The 17,957-nt window shown below is 50.3% G+C and overlaps 1 protein-coding gene across 1 annotated transcript; it reads left to right on the plus strand.

The window, feature by feature from the left end:
* The first annotated feature begins 4,439 nt into the window (after positions 1–4,439).
* On the plus strand, positions 4,440–6,633 carry LOC120711902 (indole-2-monooxygenase-like). Its single transcript, XM_039997576.1, has 3 exons — positions 4,440–5,148; positions 5,231–5,677; positions 5,814–6,633. The coding sequence occupies exons 1-3, from the start codon at positions 4,465–4,467 to the stop codon at positions 6,435–6,437; spliced, it is 1,755 nt and encodes a 584-aa protein (XP_039853510.1). The 5' UTR covers positions 4,440–4,464; the 3' UTR covers positions 6,438–6,633.
* The last annotated feature ends 11,324 nt before the right edge of the window (positions 6,634–17,957 follow it).

A 17,957-nucleotide genomic window follows, 5' to 3' on the forward strand; every position in this document is an offset into this window, starting at 1 on the left:
ATCCGAAGTGTTAGTATCTCGAATGCTGTCTTCTCACCATTGGTGGCGAAGGTGAATGCAGAGTGGCTGGTTGGCTCCTTCTGCGGGACGCTTGTTGCTGGCCATGGTCTTGAATAGAAATGATATGAGAATGCAGAAAATATGGAAAAGATGATGGTATGATGGCCAGGGGTTACGGTTCCAGTGTCTGGGCGAGACTGGGGTTCGGGGATTTTCTCGGTCGTGGAAGCCGAGGCTTCTTCTTAGCTTAATACCGGTGGGGCGGTCTTTCCCCACCCGGCCGAGTTTTACCTTAGGGTTATATTTATTGTCACCAAGGGGGATGTGAACCGGCTGCTAGGTGAGTAAGTCAAAGCGTTACACCGAACGATTTAATGGAGAAGGGGAATGGGACAGTAGGCGCATTAGGGCTGGTTCCAAGAGTTGAGGAGTTGACGGAGTAATATGGAAAGACTGATCAATGTAGTGGAGATTGAGATCATGTACGATTCTAGGGAGAAAATCATCAAGTGTGCATTAATATCAGGACAAAACTATTTATTCTAAAATTGGGGGTATATGTGTTGATGCCAAAATTTTGCAAATATAATTTTGTTAAGTAAAAATCAAGCCGATGGGGAATTTCCAGAAAGGCCGATGGCCCGTTCGCCCAGAATTGCTGAAGGCCTGTTTAAAGCTGAGCCCAGCGTGGTCAAGGTGCGATCAAACATTGGCCTAAGGCGGCACAATTACAAGCCACGATTTGGCCGAGAGGATGACATCATTAGAATATATCTAGGAGTTAAATTTGTTTTTAAATATCCTTGTAAATATAGAAGATTTGGCTTTCTTTTCCATCAAGTTTGTTAAGGTCGTGTTAAACTAGGAGTCATAGCTTGGGGCTATAAATACACCTCAAAAATTTGTAAAGAATAGTCATCATCAATGAAACTTCTTTTCGGCGTCACGCCAAAACCATAGGAGTAGGAGTAGAGTAGAAATTGATGTATTCTTCAGTGAATTGGGCTGCATCGGTTGGGTTCAACCTCCGATTTACTCGTAAGTAATGTCTTTATCAGATTTGGTAAGTTTTGATTACCGGCGTGTCACTGTAATTTCGTTTAGTTTATATGCTAGTTATCAATCTCTTTTTAACTGCTCATAAGGCTGTCCCAGTTAGGTGCAATCGTTTGTGGGTTTTTATTAGATTTCACAATTTATCCAATGTTGATTAGCGATTTTTTGCTGCTATCTAATACTTTTCCTGCAGAATCTCTATAGCTGATAGATCTAGCGATCTTCGGGTCAAATTCCATACCGTGTCATATTCCATCTTATTGCCCGACTCATTTTGCTTAGCCTTGTCATCTTAGACTATCTCAGTTAGATCCGATCTTTGAGTGGCTCGATTAAGCTAAGCTTGTTGGTTCGATTCGATATTTGTCAGACCTGGGGCAGCGGGATGGCTCATAGGTGTAGAATATTCTAAAATACGGGATAGCGTATGACATGCACCTTATCTTCTTGTAACTATCCGATTAGTCGTAGGACTAGTCGATATTCAAGGAAACTACTCGACCGGGCTCGGCTAGGACTCTTGGTGTAGTATTAGACTAGGATTTCCTTGTAACCATGTCCCCTAAGACTATATAAGGACGGGCAATAACCCCATCAAAACATAATAATATCTAAGTCAATACAAACCAACACACAGTATGTAGGGTATTACGCTCTTGACGGCCCGAGCCTATCTAAGTTTCGTGTTCCTTGCACCTTCGAGCTCGGATCTTGGTGAGTCCCTGCCTACAATCAACCACCTTGGGGGTATCCCTCGGTGGGCTTGGTGGTTAAACACCGAAAACTGGCGCGCTAGGCAGGGGAATTCGCCGACGATCATCGGAATAATTCGATGCCTTCGTTCAACTTTTCCTACGTCATGCCCGACGAGGGCACAACGTTCGTCTTTGGCTCCTGGGTCTGCATCGCCAATGGCTTGGGTGGTTTCAACAGACACCTAGCCAACCCCAGGGAGTCGGAGGCCTTAGTAGTATCATCTCACGGCGAACTTGACGAATTCGTCGACAATCACAACGAGGTTCTACTTCCACACCTTGCCAGGCATATCGATGAGGAGTCCGTTTTATAGGCGACTCCAACGCGTTTCGCACCCTGGTTCCCCGACTCAAACTTGATCCAATAAGAGGAGCAGCATACTCGATCTCTAATTGGGTTATGCAATTTAGCTGCCACGATCCAAGCAGTCACACGCTCTACATCCTTCTCCGCGCTTGAGAAGGACCTGGATCTACTACTCAAGATCGGAAGGGAGGAAGCCACCACCAATCGGGAGGGGGCTCTTGTCTTCGATAACTACTCGGACTCAGATGATGACTCTACCACCTCCCTTGGCGGTCATTTGGGTCTGACCATCACCTCCACATCGCAAGGCCGGTTCGTGTATTGGAAGGGCTTTGAGCCCACCAAATTACTTGATGACTCTCGCCTTGTGGCATGCATCCACGACCTGCCCTTTCAGGAGGGCATGCCTCTTTCCCCAACCGGATAAGAAGGAACAGGCGACACAGAGCTAGCGGACTATAGCAATACCTACAAGTCATCCCCAGATTGTCATATTTACATAGAAAGTCTCCAATACTTGGGTGATGATGCAGATCGGTACGCCGACGAACTCGATAATCAGATCTCTGTCGATGAACTCTCCACCAACGCTCCCTAGGATGAACACCAAGTTGACAATGACGCGCGAAGAGAAAGGAATTGCAAGCGCAACCTTTGCAGACAGAATGCCGCTGCTCGTGCGCGTGGGGGACTACCTCTCAATCCTTGTAATCTCCACAGCAACTTCGATGCGGTTGGCAGACCTACATTCTTCAACCCCTGGTCAACTTGGCTAAGGCTGGGCTCCTCATAGAACACCTGCCAGCAACATCAGACATGCGTCGGCTCCGGTTCCTCACCAAGGAGACAATCTATCAGCTCGATAGATTGAACCCTTTGCAATCTCTACAACACTCTCACACCAGAATCGTGACCGCGCACTAGCCCTCAGGCCAGCCGCACTGCAAGCCAAGCTAGACCAAGGGGCACGGGCACCGCTGCTCGTGCGCGTGGGGGACTACCTCTCAATCCTTGTAATCTCCACAGCAACTTCGATGCGGTTGGCAGACCTACATTCTTCAACCCCTGGTCAACTTGGCTAAGGCTGGGCTCCTCATAGAACACCTGCCAGCAACATCAGACATGTGTCGGCTCCGGTTCCTCACCAAGGAGACAATCTATCAGCTCGATAGACTGAACCCTTTGCAATCTCTACAATACTCTCACACCAGAATCGTGACCGCGCACTAGCCCTCAGGCTAGCCGCACTGCAAGCCAAGCTAGACCAAGGGGCAATCAAGAGGTGCTTCAATAGCAGCACAAGTGCACCACCAGCAGCAGCAACAACAGCAGCACCAGCGGCCACTACAGCAACCACCCTAAGGACCAAAGCACGTCCAGGGCGGATACCAACACAGTGACGCTAACTACGACCGGCCTCCACGAGGCCGCGATCGCCAGCACCGCGATCTTTGCGACCACATCAATTCCACCCGGGATGCCTGGACAGTCATCAACTTTCGACGTCATGAGCACCTAATGGACGAGGCAGACCGTTTCCCCCCTTCAGTCAGAAGAACTCCTACACCGAGAACCCGCCCAACTTCAAGCCCATGAACCTGCAAAAGTACGATGGTAAGCAAGATCCACACCAATGGGTTCGTATCTACTCGAATGCCATTGAGGTTGCAGGGGGCTCAAGTTCCACAAAGGTGATCTATTTCCTGATGGCGCTGGTGCCGGCCCTTCTGTCCTGGCTAGAAAGTCTGAAGTCCGACTTCATCCACTCCTGGGAAGACTTGAAGGCCGTATTCATCGACAACTTTCACTTGATGCATCGACCAGCCACTCAACACGACCTGTCCCTCTGCAAACAGGATCGCTACGAGACCATAAGGTCCTATACAAAGAGATTCTTCGACACCCGCGCTACCATCGTGAACATTAGTCGAGTTGTCAATCATGAGTAAGAATAAACTATTTTCCCTGTTAGACGTCCCGCATTTTTGAATTACTGATTAAATTTCTTTTTCTTATCGATTGTAGGTCAAATTGGCAGGCATGCCATGAACCGTAAAACAGGGTATGCACTGGAGATAATCAGAGCTCCCAGGCTTATAGTGTGTTGTGAAAGCAAAATTCAGCCGGTCGGATTTGGTGGCAACACATGGGTACGTATATATTTTCCTTTATCGTTTTTCAGAAATAAAGAGATGCATTTTCCGCTATCGTTTTCAGAGAAGGGAGAGCTGTTTCAGCCACCACCGTACGAATTATGGAAAATATCCACCGGACATATGTGGTGGATATCAGCTACTCAGCTATCCAAGTTCAGTATGCTAGCATGAGACCGATGAGATTCACAGAATGATCATTCTGGGTCGTCGCTTACCACGCCGCACTACGTCCACAGAACATCCCATGCCGTCGTCTCACCGTGGCGTCCTCCTTCTCCTTGCCATGGTGGCGAGCCTCTCCACCGTCGTAAGATCAAAGGACAGCCAGTTCACGTTGGTGGACTTCCAATCGCCGCCGCCCCCGCCGATTGTAGCGCCTGCTCTCGTCGGAGAATGGCTGACGGCTCCACGATCATTGTTGCTGCTGCTCCTCCCGGTCTCCATCTTGCTCGCACGCTACTCGTTCGCTGCCAAGAGGGCGAGGAAGATGAGGCAGCAGCAAGACGACCAGCTACCGCCATCGCCTCCGGCACTGCCCATCCTCGGGCACCTCCACCTCGTGGGCTCACTCCCGCACGTCTCCCTCCGTAGCCTCGCCAGGAAGCACGGCCACGACCTCATGCTGCTCCGCCTCGGCGCCATGCCGGTCGTCGTCGTGTCGTCGCCGTCCGCCGCGCAGGCGGTGCTGCGCACGCACGACCTCGTGTTCGCGTCCAGGCCGCACTCTCTAGTCGCCGAGATCCTCCTCTACGGCCCGTCCGACGTTGGCTTCGTGCCGCACGGGGACTACTGGCGGCAGGCGAGGAAGCTCGTCACCACGCACCTGCTCACCGTCAAGAAGGTGCAGTCTCTACGCCACGCCCGCGAGGAAGAAGTAAGAGATACCTTCGAAAAGTTAGCAACTCTTATTAGTTGACGCTGTAGATATGTGACCAGTGTGCTTTGGACTTTGGTAGGTGAGCACGGTGATGGCCAAGATCGGCGAGGCGGCCGGCGCCGGCGCCGCAGTGGACGTGGGCGATCTGCTCGGCTCGTTCGCGAACGACCTGGCCTGCCGCGCCGTTATGGGAAAGTCATCATCCCGGAACGAGGGCCGGAGGAAGCTGTTCCGGCAGCTCGTCGTGGACACGTCCCCGCTTCTGGGAGGCTTCCACGTCGAGGACTTCTTCCCATTCCTCGCTCGCTTCGGCGTGCTCAGTAGGTTGGTTCGCGCCAAGTCGGAGATATTGAGGAGGAGGTGGGACGAGCTGCTGGACAGGCTGATCGATGACCATGAGAGCAAGGACGAATCGATGGCGGCGGCGAGTGATCCGAAGGACGAGGATGACGACTTCATAAATGTCTTGCTCTCTGTTCGGCAGGAGTATGGCCTTACCAGAGAGCGCATCAAAGCTATCCTGCTTGTAAGTTCACATTCACCTCGTAATTGAAACCGCAAGTTGGAGATACTATTACTAAGAAGAAGCAGGTTGTTAAATCTATTTAGTTCAGGCATGAAACCTGATTGCAAAGGAGTTTTGAACTTATGTGGTCATGCAGGACGTGTTCTTCGGGGGAATAGACACAGCAGCTACGGTGCTTGAGAACACCGTGGTTGAGCTCATGAAGAAGCCACGCGTAATGAAGAAACTCCAAGCCGAGGTGAGGAGCATCGTGCCCAAGGGACAAGAAATCGTCAGCGAGGCCGACCTGAACGGCATGGCCTACCTGAGAGCCGTCATAAAGGAGTCGCTCCGGCTGCGCAACGTGACGCCGCTCCTTGCGCCGCACTTCTCCATGGCAAGCTGCAGCGTCGACGGTGTGGTGGTCCCCGCCGGGGTGCGCGTTCTGATCAACGTCTGGGCCATCGCCAGGGACGCGCGCTTCTGGGAGGACGCGGAGGAGTTCGTCCCCGAGAGGTTCCTCGACGGGGGCAGCGCGGCAGACGTCGGCTTCAAGGGGAACGACTTCCAGTTCCTGCCGTTCAGCGCCGGGCGCAGGCAGTGCCCCGGGATGAACTTCGGGATGGCCGCCATCGAGGTCATGCTGGCGAACCTCGTGCACCGCTTCGAATGGGAGATGCCGGCGGGGAAGGACGCGCGCGACATTGACATGTCCGAGGAGTTCGGGCTCGTGATGCACCGGAAGGAGAAGCTCCTCTTGGTTCCCAAACTACGAGTGTAGCTCCATAAGTTCATATGCTGCATCCAAGTGTTCCAACACATATTGCATATTTGTATATATGAAGAATAATGCCGGATTGATGATACAACATGATGACTATTTATTTGTGTCGATGTAATCTTAGTGTTGGATTTGAACCAGCGAAGTCCAAGCAGGATATCAAAGAATGTCTAGTGCACGGAGTGTAGAAAAAGTATATTATATTCTCCAAAAAAAGTTGTGCCCGGTACAACGAAATAGGAACCACTACTTCACAACATGGCTATGATCCTGCACTTTAGTATTAGCTGATGTTAAGCCCGGGACCAATAAGCGCTTTAGTCTCGGGTCCAACAGCTAGCTGGGCAGGTGAGGGTGCATGGGCCTTTTGTCCCGGTGGGAGCCACCAACAGGGAGGTTCATCAAGGGGGCTTTCTCACCACTACCAGAAACCTGATGTTTGCTGTTTGCACAATATCGGGCACACGGCAAAGAGTCTGTTTGCCATGTGCCTAAGTCGTAGCACACAGCAAACATCAGGGCACACGGCAAAACGACCATTTGTTGTGTGCTGGGCTACACGACACACGGCAAAAGAAATTGTTTGCCTTGTGCCGGTCCACACGTCATCTTTGCACCGTTCCACTTCTTCTGGTCTTTGCCGTGTGTGCGATAAACTGCACACATCAAAGGACGTCTTTGACAATTCCTGTTCGCCGTATACCCTTTGCTGTGTGCAACACACGGCAAAGGCCTTACCATGTGGATTACAGAACCTAGGGTTGCTCTGAGATCGGCAAGCCAGCCTTCAAACGCCGTCAAGATGCTGGAAGAACAACAATTAGGATTTGGAAAAAGGCTAGGGTTTGGGAGTATAAAAAGTAATGTGATTGATTTGATTTGATTGTGAATATCCTCAATCGGCCTTAGCCTCTATATTTATAGGCCGGGGAATCTTATCTCTAATTCTAAATCTACTCGAACTCTACGAACTAGACCGGTCTGACTGGTCGGCCTCGGCATCTGCCAAAAGTCAAGAGAGGCGCGTGCTTACACAAGCCCGTTGTTTTTTCCTTTTATACTATCTTTTATCATTTTCCGTTTCTTGTCCCGGTTGGTGGTCCCAATCAGGACAAAACTTCCAACGATTTGTGAAGGCTCTTTCCCACGTCCATCCAATAGCTCTAAAGGTTAGAAGCTTGATCCTCTCTTACTTGTGTAGCTCATTTCATTGTATAGAAATAGAGAAATTGGAGGCTTTTATATTGGGAAAATTTTGGAGTTTTTTTATTTATACACTATTTGAGCTCAAATGTGACACTTATGGTTAGCATATGTAGATGTAATTTACTTGTATTAGTTGATCTAATAGATTATAGAGAGTTGATGTGATTTACTTGTATATATGGCCATATATATTATAAATGAGTGTAGTACAATTTTTTTATTTTTAGAATGAGAGTATGTGTATATAATAATATGTGGATTTAAATGTGAAATGTTAAATTATATAATTATTGAAAGTTAAAAAAGATGTTTACTTGGTATTTATTTTGTATTACGAATGAATTATTTTGACACTATATAGTCATGTATTATTGAGGCTGACATTGAAACCATCTAGAAGTTAAAAAATATCTTTATTTCGGAACAAGTATAAGTCGTTAACATTGACTAAGCGGTGATGTCACCGACATTCGGGGCCTACATGATATCTGCAACACGGTGTGGTATAAAGATGTGATGAGGGGTACGACATTGGTCCGAATCAAAAAATCCACACCTTTGAGCGAGGTAAGGATGTTAATATTGGGACTAAGGCCCTACTCCTTCATCATGTTCTTGTTCCACAACGTGCCACGGATATTAATGTAATAACATGTCACGGATATTATGTTGTCCCTAAATGGCAGTGTCATCACCGCAAGGTCAAGGTTAATGACATATAAATGTTTCAAAATAAAGATTTTTTTACTTCTAGATGGTTTTTACATATTGAGCCTGAAACAAAGTGTGTGAACCTTGATTGCATCCCATATGGCGTCGGCCTGGGACGAACATTGTTTGCCTCAAACCGAAGAGTGTCAAAATAATTAAAGATTCGAAATAGTGACCGTCAAAAATATCAACTTCAATGTGAGTATGAGTTTCATTATATATAGTTCTATGAATTTATTTAGGTTTACATTTAATTAATAAGTATAGTGAGTATGACTTTGCAATCTGATGCATTGGAGAACCGTGCGCCTACTCGGGTGTCATAACTTAATAATCTGAAGCGCATTCATATCCTGGCACTTGCAAAAGCAAATCACAAATTTTAGCGTGAGTTTGATGTTGAGTTGCATGGTACGGATGAGGATCGCCAATTGATGGTTGTTGGGTATTTTAGCGTCACGAATAAATCCGCAAGCGCACGGATACCTTTGTAGCTTTCACCTTAGAGTATTCCAAGGGTTATCGAATCTAAGGGAACGTGTGTGCACTAACTTCTATTCTAATCGGTCCAAAGACACACGAAGATAGTTAGAAGGGTATAGAGGATTCCTAAGATAGCACTATAGATAAGTTAAAGTTCGATCTCATTGGCACAATACTCACTTCGGGCACTGACTTACTCTTACTCCATGACTACCAGGTGACTCCGGCCAACAACTCTATAGTGGAATGGTTTCAAACTTTCAGCAGGTATCAAATGATTCGATTCTCGAAGCTTGGGAGAGGCTTCAGGAGTACATCATTGCGTGTCTACACCATGGGATGGACAATTGGCTTATTCTTTAGAACTTTTACAACGGGATGACTCAGATAGCCCGTCATCATGTGGATTCTGCTGCGGGTGGAGCTTTCTTCTCGCTGACAATTGAAAGAGATACAATATTGATTGAGAAGATCGTATCCAACCAAGGTTGGAGCGATGATCGACTTCAACCACGCCAGCGTGGCATGCACACTGTCAAGGAGACGAACATGCTTGCATGACGTGCGAGGCACTACTACAAAAATTAGATGATTATTCCCAAGACAAGGCTCAGATGCAGACACTTCAAGCCTTAGAGGCTCGCATGATGTGTGAGGCACTACTACAGAAATCTTAACTGAGGCGGTAAAAAACCATTAACCGAGGTGGTCTTTGCAACCTCCTTTAGGAGTGAAAGCCACGGTTAATCATGGCATTAACCGAGGCGGTTTTTTATAATGCAACTGCCAAGGTTAATGCTTTAACTGAGGCAGTTTTTTATAATGCAACTGCCTCAGTTAATCAAATAAAAATAGAAAAAAAAAGAAAAAGACCACAGACAGGCTCGTCAAGCCTATCCGTGGGCCCGCCGCCGCCGCTCGCTCCACCGCCGGAGGCGGCTGGATCCAGGGGCGCCGCCCTATGCCGGCGCCAGATCCGGACCCGCCGTGGCCGACGCCGCCGCCGCCGCCGCGAGGAGCAGCGAGGACGAGGTGGCTTGCCGTGGCCGTCGCGTCCTGCCCCCGCCGCGGTTGCGTCCCGCCGCCGCCGCCGTTGTGTCCCGTCCTGGCCGCAGCTCGGGCTCGCACGCCACCGGGCCCGCACCCCCCGGGAGGTGAGTGGATAGGGAGGGAGGCCACCCGCGCAGATCCGGGCCTCCGTGCTGCAGGCCTCCGCCGCCACCACAGACCTCAGCGCAAGGCACGCCGCAGCGGATCCCCAAGGACGGCCGGGATCTGGGCTCCGTGAGCATGCCCCTCCGCCTCTGCACCGCCGCTGCAGGCCCCGTGCGGGTTCTACTGCCGCCGCCGCTTCACGCTGCCGTCTGCAGCTGCAGGGAGTTAGGGGGAGAGAGATGGAGGAGGGGGAGAGAGGGAGGAGGGAGTCGGAGGCAGGAGGAGCGGACCAGCGCTGGAGCTCCACGACAAGGCGGAGGCGGTGAGCTGGCGCCGGAGCTCCATGACGAGGCGTGTAGGCAGGGGCGTGGTGATAGACAGAGAGAGAGAGAGAGGGAGGGAGAGAGAGAGGAGGGGCATTTGGTGGCCACCGCCTCCTTTGCTGCTGAGGAGTGGGGGTGGAGAAAACAAATGAGCGGATAGATCTAGGGTTTGTGGGAAGGAAATATATATATATATATGTTTGTGTGTGTGTTGTTAACTGGGTTTTTCGGGCTATCGGGCTGGGCCTGATTTACCGAGGCGGTTGAGTTACAATGTCCGCCTCGGTTAACATATTTAATGAGTCGGTTACGTTAGAATGTCCGCCTCGGTTAATCTACATTAACCGAGGCAGTTAATCTAAGAGAAACCGTCTCGGTTAATTGATTTTGTAAGCAGGTTTTTTAACCGTCTCGGTTAATAAAAATAACCGCCTCGGTTAATTAACGGCATTAACCGAGGCAGTTTTTTAACGTGCCCGCCTCCGAGTCAATTTTAAAGCGCCTCGATTAATGAAATTTTGTAGTAGAGAGGTCTACGGGAACACCGGACACTCGAGCAATGATTGCCCGAAAACCCAAGAAGAAGCAATCTACCTTAACAGCAACAACGGCAACGGGTTTCATCCACAAGGAGGTCAGAGGTAGAATCAACCACACCCTTACTACCAAGGAGGTAATGTCAATTAAAATTCTTTCAATCCTAATCAACTTACCTCCAAGGATCGTGTCCACGGCCAACAAACGATCAACGAGTCAATTTCGAAGAAGCTGGCCGCTGTTGACACTCACTAACGACCATTTTCTGGGCATCAACTTGATTAGAAAATCATGAGAGTTTACATTTCTTACACGCATCATTATTCAAATAATCCCCTAAACCACACTTCACCTCTAGCAAATTGCAAGATGCATTTTTAACTAATATGCAGGTTGCAAGCACACTTTGGTCCGACATGAAATCACAGATAAAATTAGGGCGTAGAATCAGACTCAATTGGACCAAGTGTAGCCCAAGAACCACGTTCAGACCACTTAAGACAGGCCAAGACCCACGAGGTTAGGACAAGGCAGACCAGGATAACCCCCCAGCCGAAGCTGGGGGCAATTGGTGGCCATGGGCCGTTGGCCGACTAGCCCAGTCGACCAACCGGCCCGTGGGCCCCATTGCCATAGCTCAGCCATGTGGAGGCTTTGAATTGGCTCACAAGGTTGGTTCACCGAGGCATAGCTGCAGAAGAGGCTTCCCTCGGCCGTGGCTTCCTTCTATAAATATAAGGGAGGGGGCGAGAATTTAGAACACACTGACACACCACACCTCTCACTTACATCAAGAGCTTTCTTGCTTAGCCTATAGCATTAGTGGAGTTTACGAGGAGTTTAGGAGTCATTGAGTCCCTGGAGTTGCTCAGGAGTTCTGGTGATGAACCCATACCAGAACCTCCGAGCAACTCCAGGACTCGATGACTCATACACTTCTCCTAAACTCCACTAATCCTATAGGCTAAGCAAGAAAGCTCTTTAGGTAAGTGAGAGGTGTGGTGTGTGTGTGCGCGCGCTCTAAATTCTCACCCCCTCTCTTATATTTATAGGAGGGAGCCAAGGCCGAGGGGAGCCTCTTCTGCAGCTATGCCTCGGTGAACTGACATTGTGAGCCAATGCCAAGCCTCCACGTGGCTAAGCTAAGGTGGTGGGCCCACAGGCTGGTCGAATGATCGGGCTGGCCGGTCGTCCGACAGCCCATGGCCACCAACCGCCCCCAGCTTCGGCTAGGGGGCTATCCTGGGCTGCCTTGTCCTAACCCCATGGGTCTTCGCCTGTCTTGAGTGGTTTGAACGTGGTCTTGTGCTGCACTTGGTCCAATTGAGCCTGATTCTGGGCTCTGATTTTATCTGTTATTTCATGTCGGGTGAAAGTGTGCTTGCATCCTGTATATTAGCTCAGAAACACGTCTTGCAGTTATCTAGAGGTGAAGTGTGGTTTAGGGGTTTATTTGAATAAAGATGCATGTAAGAAATGCAAACTCCAATAATTTTCTGATGAAGTTAACGCCTAGAAATGGTCGTTAGTGAGCATCAACAAACCTAAGGCTCCAACTAGTTTGCACAAAACTTAAACTAAAACATGCAATCTAAAAGTGCAACTACGGTTAACTTGTGTGAAACCTCCGTCCCAAAAGAGTTTTACAACCTATAGTCAATCCTAGTTTGATCTACACTAAAAAAGTAAAGGCACACAATTTCCAATACACTACTACAAAAACTGATTAACCGAGGCGCTTTGAAAAGGCCTTGGAGGCGGGCACGTTAAAAAACCGTCTCGGTTAATGCCTGCGATTAACCGAGGCGGTCAGTTTTTATTAACCGAGGCGGTTAAAAAAACCGCCTCGCAAAATAGATTATCCGAGGCGGTTGTTTTATTAACTGAGGCAGTTAAAACAACCGTCTCGGTTAATCATTTACAGAGGAGGACAAGTACAAAGTGTCCGCCTCAGAAAATTCGGCCCAGCCCAAATGAGCCCATGAACCCATTCGCTGAGAACACTATATAATGAAGAAAACCCTAACCTTCCCTAACTCCTCTCCCTCTCCCTCCCCCCTCCCAGTTCGACGCAGCGTCCTTCTTCCCCTCCCGCCAACGCTGCCGTGCCGCCCTCCTTCTCTTCCCCCCCCCCCTCCCCTCCCCTCCCGTGCGCCGTGCCGAGGCCCTGTGTGAGGCGGCGGTAGCGGTCCTGTGCGAGGGGCGGCGAGAACCGGGACATGGCGGCCTTGGGCGAGCGGCGGGATGCGGCGGTGGCCGGCCCCCGAGACCGGATCCGGCGGGGACGTGGACGGCGGCGCGCGAATGGCACGCGAACGGTGCCTCCCTCGAGCTCCTCCGCCCGCGGCGACGGCGCAACGATGCCGGCGTCCTTCTCCCAGATCCGCGGCGTTGGGGGCAGCGCCCTCGGCCTACGTAGGCGGAGCCCGCGGGGGGGGCGGGGGCGGTGGCGGCACCCTCGACCCGCGGCGACGGCAGTGCCTGCAGCCCGTGGCGGCGAGGACGGAGCCCGCGGGGGCGGAGGCCTGTGGCATTGGCGCCCCCAGCCCGCGACGGTGGGGACGGAGCCCGCCGGGGCATCGCTCGCGGCGGAGGAGCACGCGGCGGCGGGGCACAGCGGCGATGGGCTTGGCGGGCCCAGAATGGGCCTATCAGGCTTTTTCTTTTTTCAATTTTTTTTGATTAACTGAGGCGAGCAGCAAAACCGCCTCGGTTAATGCCTGATTAACCGTGGCGGTAGCTTCGAGGCAGTTGCGAAAACCGCCTTGGTTAATGCTTTTTGCCTGCCTCGGTAAATGTTTTTTGTAGTAGTGATATGAAATGCGGAAACGTAAAGAGGGGATGAGAGGACGCAAACCCTCGACACGAGAATTTATAATTTATCTGGTGGTTCCGTTAGCCACAAAGTCACACCTACACATCCACGTTCTTGAAGCACTCACAAACAGTATTGCTTCCCGGCAATCAAGTCTCTTCCATGAACACAATCACGGTCACCTTGATCCCGCTTTCCACTGAGGAGCTTCCACGAATGATAGGCGTCTCCACGTCCCCTGCACAAAGTTGTCGACGCCACCGCTCCACACCAAGCCGGAGGCTTGTTAACTTGCCGGCGAGCCACCAATACTTAAAGGGCTTGTGCACCGAGATACAATGTTTGGTTCACTCTAGAACCATGGACAAAGACAGTAACACCTTGCCCTCTCACTCACTTTCATTTACTTTGATTTTCGTGGAGATTTGTGGGTTCCTTTTCGTCCTGGTTTTTGCGCTCTTGTATGCAGGTTTCTTGGGGACGCTGAGTACACGGTGGCCGGCGCTGAGTTTGGCTCGCGGTCGAGCGCGCTCGCCTGGCACGCGCGCGGCCAGATGGCCCTGCTGCCACGCGGGCTTGCCTGCTGCCGAGATCAACCGGCCAGGGGAGCGGCGGCAGGCACCCTGCAGCGGTGCCAAGCAGCAGCCCTGCGCACGCTGCAGGGGGACGCGCGCGCCGATCCCAGCAGCTCGTGGCACGGGCAGACAGCAGCAGGAGCAGGCAAGTTCCCTCTTTTCGTTTTGGTCGTCCTTCCTTTCCCTCTGTTCTTTTGCGCAGAGCACAAGGCGGGGCGCAGCAGCAGCGGGGTAGGACTGCGTGGCTCTGTTGGGCAGGCTCGGCAAGCTTTGCAGGTGGCCGGTGTTGCTGCTTTTGCAGGGGGCAGGGTGCTTGGCTTGACGCGGTGCAGCGGCGGGCAGCATGAGCAGAGCAGCTGCAAGGTGTAGGCAACATGTTTGATGAATTGTTAAGGGGAGACACAGCAGCATGCAAAGGCTTGTTTTACATTTGTTAATTAGCAGCTTGTGTATTGCTTGTTTGCGGCTCTGTGTGTGCTGTGCAGGTGCAGGTGTGAAAGCAATTTTTTTTATAGGAATGTGAAAGCAATTTGGAGGCCGAGTAAGCAGGAGCACGCCTGCACGTCTCAGGGGAGTACCTGGCCCTTTACTTGCATTTTTTTTTCAGCACTTGGTATTTAATTCATGCACTCCTATTTAGACTAGATGATTAACTTTTGGTGCTGATAATGATGCTTAAATAATTAGTATGTGCAGTGAAGTACTTGTTCTTGCTAATTCTTGTTCGGCTTTACATGCTTGATCAAGAGGTCTCTTTGTAGCTTTTAATTCTAATCCTTTTAGTGAGTCTCTTGATCGGTCTTCTGGACAAGCTTTGTGTCTTTGCTAGTTAGTTTTATTTTCAGTCCTTCTAGCTTTTGATTTACCTGTGTTCTAACTCCATTTTGCTCGAGTTCTTGAGATGCGCTCTACAATGGTTTTTGCTCCTAGTTACTTTCGGGCGCTTGTGCGTGTGCGCGTCAGTGTAAGCTTTTCACCGCTTTGCTTCCGTGTGTGTTCTGGCTTCGGTTTGTGAGTATTCATAGTGCCCATAGTGTCCTGAGCTATGCGGTACTGATACTCACTGTTTGAGGCGTGTCGGGTGAAATAGAGACTATTTCTCTTCGGGTTTTCAAAACCGGATTTGAGGCTCCCATTCACCCCCTGGTCGCATGTCCGGTCCTTCATACGTAGATCTATTATATTATCCGTAGCAACGCACAGACACTATGCTAATAAGTTAATAAACTTGCTGACGCTCACGGACCACCGGTAGTCATAAGGCCAGTCCCAATGGGGTTTCATGGATGGTTTCATGACATTAAATATCATCAATTTTGCTAACATGATAAGGAGAGAGAATGATGGAGTTTCATGGAACATGAAGAGAGTTTCATCACCATGAAATTCATTTGGTACGGTTATCTAGTTCTCAGTCTAGGTATCTGTGCTCATGAAATTTTTACTGAGACTGGCCTAAGTAATTATCTTTGCTTGCACTGATTAGCATCGATTCATGCCCTGCTTGGACGCAGGCACGGACAACCATCCCTCTTCGCATCTACTTAATGAGATGGGAACGAGATTCTCTGCAGTTGAGGTCTCTGCAGTTGAGTGACCGTCATGTGAGACCCACAGTGGTGGAGCCCACATGGCAGTCACTCAACTGCAGTGAGTGAACTGCAAAGGAAACTGTTCCTTCGATCACCACCATGAATGAGGTTTCCGCGTTGGCACGGATGAGGCACTTGATTAGTCACCCCTTAATCCCGGATCAGTCCTTGTAGTTATATATATGATATTAGGTGATCCGAGGTGACTAGGAAAGCTAGATCACAAATCTAGTCATTCGATTAGAGCATGTAAAGTAGACGGTTGCCATCTGTAATTGTCTAGAACACCGTATATACAGACAACAAAATAGACAATATGTACAGTGAGGTGACTGTGAGCCTATCTAAAAGTTATTTAATACAAGTATGGACACATAATACAAGATGATCAGGTCTAAATTGGATCTTTATGTCTTTTTGTTGCTTGTATGAAATAATACTTTGGGAACCAAACGAAATGAATTGTGTCGTCTGGTGCACGTAAGATAGAAAAGCAAGAACATAGGGCTAACCCTTCTTCTGTTCCAGGGCACAAACATAGGGCACTATACTTTACACGATCAAAGGGCACTGTTCTCAGAACCCAAAAAATAGAAAAGAAAGAAAGAAAGAAATACGCATGCAACTGGTAAACAACCAAAGTAGGCAACCTGAAACGATCAGGAACCTGAACAAGAGAGAGGACAGGAGGACACAGGTTCATGATGTCAGTACTTAGCAAAAGAGCAAGAGCTAGTGCCTTCGGGTGGGATACGGTGGAGGGGATGGATAGGGTGGGAAAAGGGCAGGCTCACGGGAGTTTTTTTCCACCATCGACAGATTCGAGGGCGTGCTGCCGCGGGGAGTAGGGGATCCTCTCGCCGCTGTCGCGGGGTGGAAATGGATGCTACAACGCGGGAGGGAACGTCTCTATAGCGTGGGAGCACGAGCCGGTGCCGTTGTCTCGACCGGTTGGGCATTTCACTGCGTGGAAAAACGTAAAAAACCAAACACAGCCGGCTCATTAATCAGCGTTGTACATGCCCTTAGTCGCTGATTAATCACGATTATAATCATCCAATATTTCTATGGATGTCTAGTTTTTGACTTGTGTCTAATTGAGCTGGGGTGGGCATGGGCAGCTCGGCAACTTGAAATTTTTGTTTTTTGGTCTATTTGGGTTAGAGCAACTCCAACAGGGTTTCAACTTGGATCCCTACTTTTAAAGTAGGAACCGAAATCTAAAAAAATCAGCTCTAGTAGGGCTTCTACTTGGTTCTCTACAGTAGCGAGGCACCTAAATTTTCCCTCCCAGCCCCATCTCCCATGGATCCACGGAGAGGCCCCTATTTTTTTCGCTCTCCCTCTGCACCCAAGTCACCCCCCCCCCCCCCCCCCCCGCCGGCCACCGCCACCTGACACCCACACCCCTGGCACCGCCCGGCGCCGGTCTCCTCTGGCTCTCCGCTGCACATGCTCTTACTCCGCATGGCGGCAACGGGTCTAAGCCGACAGAGCGGCCCCAGCTCCTTCGCTCCGCCACAGCGCCGAGCGCCGCCCCCATGCTGACCCTGATAGTGCCTCGGGGAGGGAGCTATCCCAGCGCCACCGAGCCGAGTTTGCTGGCCGCCAACGGGAGCTCTAGTGCCGCCGCATGGATCTGCACCAAGCTCATTTGCTGCGCTCCAAGTTCGGTCCGCCACGCCACTTCCCTCCTTCGCCGAGTCCGGAGTCCGCTGCCGCTGGCTCGCCGGACAACTCAGCTGCAAGGTCGCTGCTTTCCTCCACCCCGCCCCTGCTTTCGCGCCACCACCGCAAGCCTAGCAAGTCGCCGGACCTACAGGAACCCGGCTCGGCGGCAGTGGCTAGTGTGGTGTGTGCCACCGAGAGAGATGAGTCGGGGGAGAGTGGAGGGAGAGGGGAGATAGATTCATCGGGGAGATTTTGACATGTGGGTCCCGCTTGTCATAGCAGAGTAGAGTCTGAAATATAGGTGCTATTGATGGAGTGAGGGTAAAATCATAGTCTGAAAAAGTACGATGAGCCCCTACTCAAAAAAATAGGGGGCTATTGTTGGAGATGTCTTATCAAGCTGAGGCTGCAAAACCATTTATTCGCCGATAGACATGTATGTACTCCCTAGG

Source organism: Panicum virgatum, chromosome 6K (assembly GCF_016808335.1).
Source record: "Panicum virgatum strain AP13 chromosome 6K, P.virgatum_v5, whole genome shotgun sequence".
Lineage (NCBI taxonomy): Eukaryota > Viridiplantae > Streptophyta > Magnoliopsida > Poales > Poaceae > Panicum > Panicum virgatum.

What these genes read in the sequence shown, in the direction of transcription:
- LOC120711902 (XM_039997576.1), top strand. Translation starts at nt 4,465, where the DNA reads ATGATCATTCTGGGTCGTCGCTTACCACGCCGCACTACGTCCACAGAA. An exon ending in GCCACGCCCGCGAGGAAGAA is followed by an intron (nt 5,149 to 5,230) that starts GTAAGAGATACC and finishes GGACTTTGGTAG; the next exon opens with GTGAGCACGGTGATGGCCAA. An exon ending in GCATCAAAGCTATCCTGCTT is followed by an intron (nt 5,678 to 5,813) that starts GTAAGTTCACAT and finishes GTGGTCATGCAG; the next exon opens with GACGTGTTCTTCGGGGGAAT.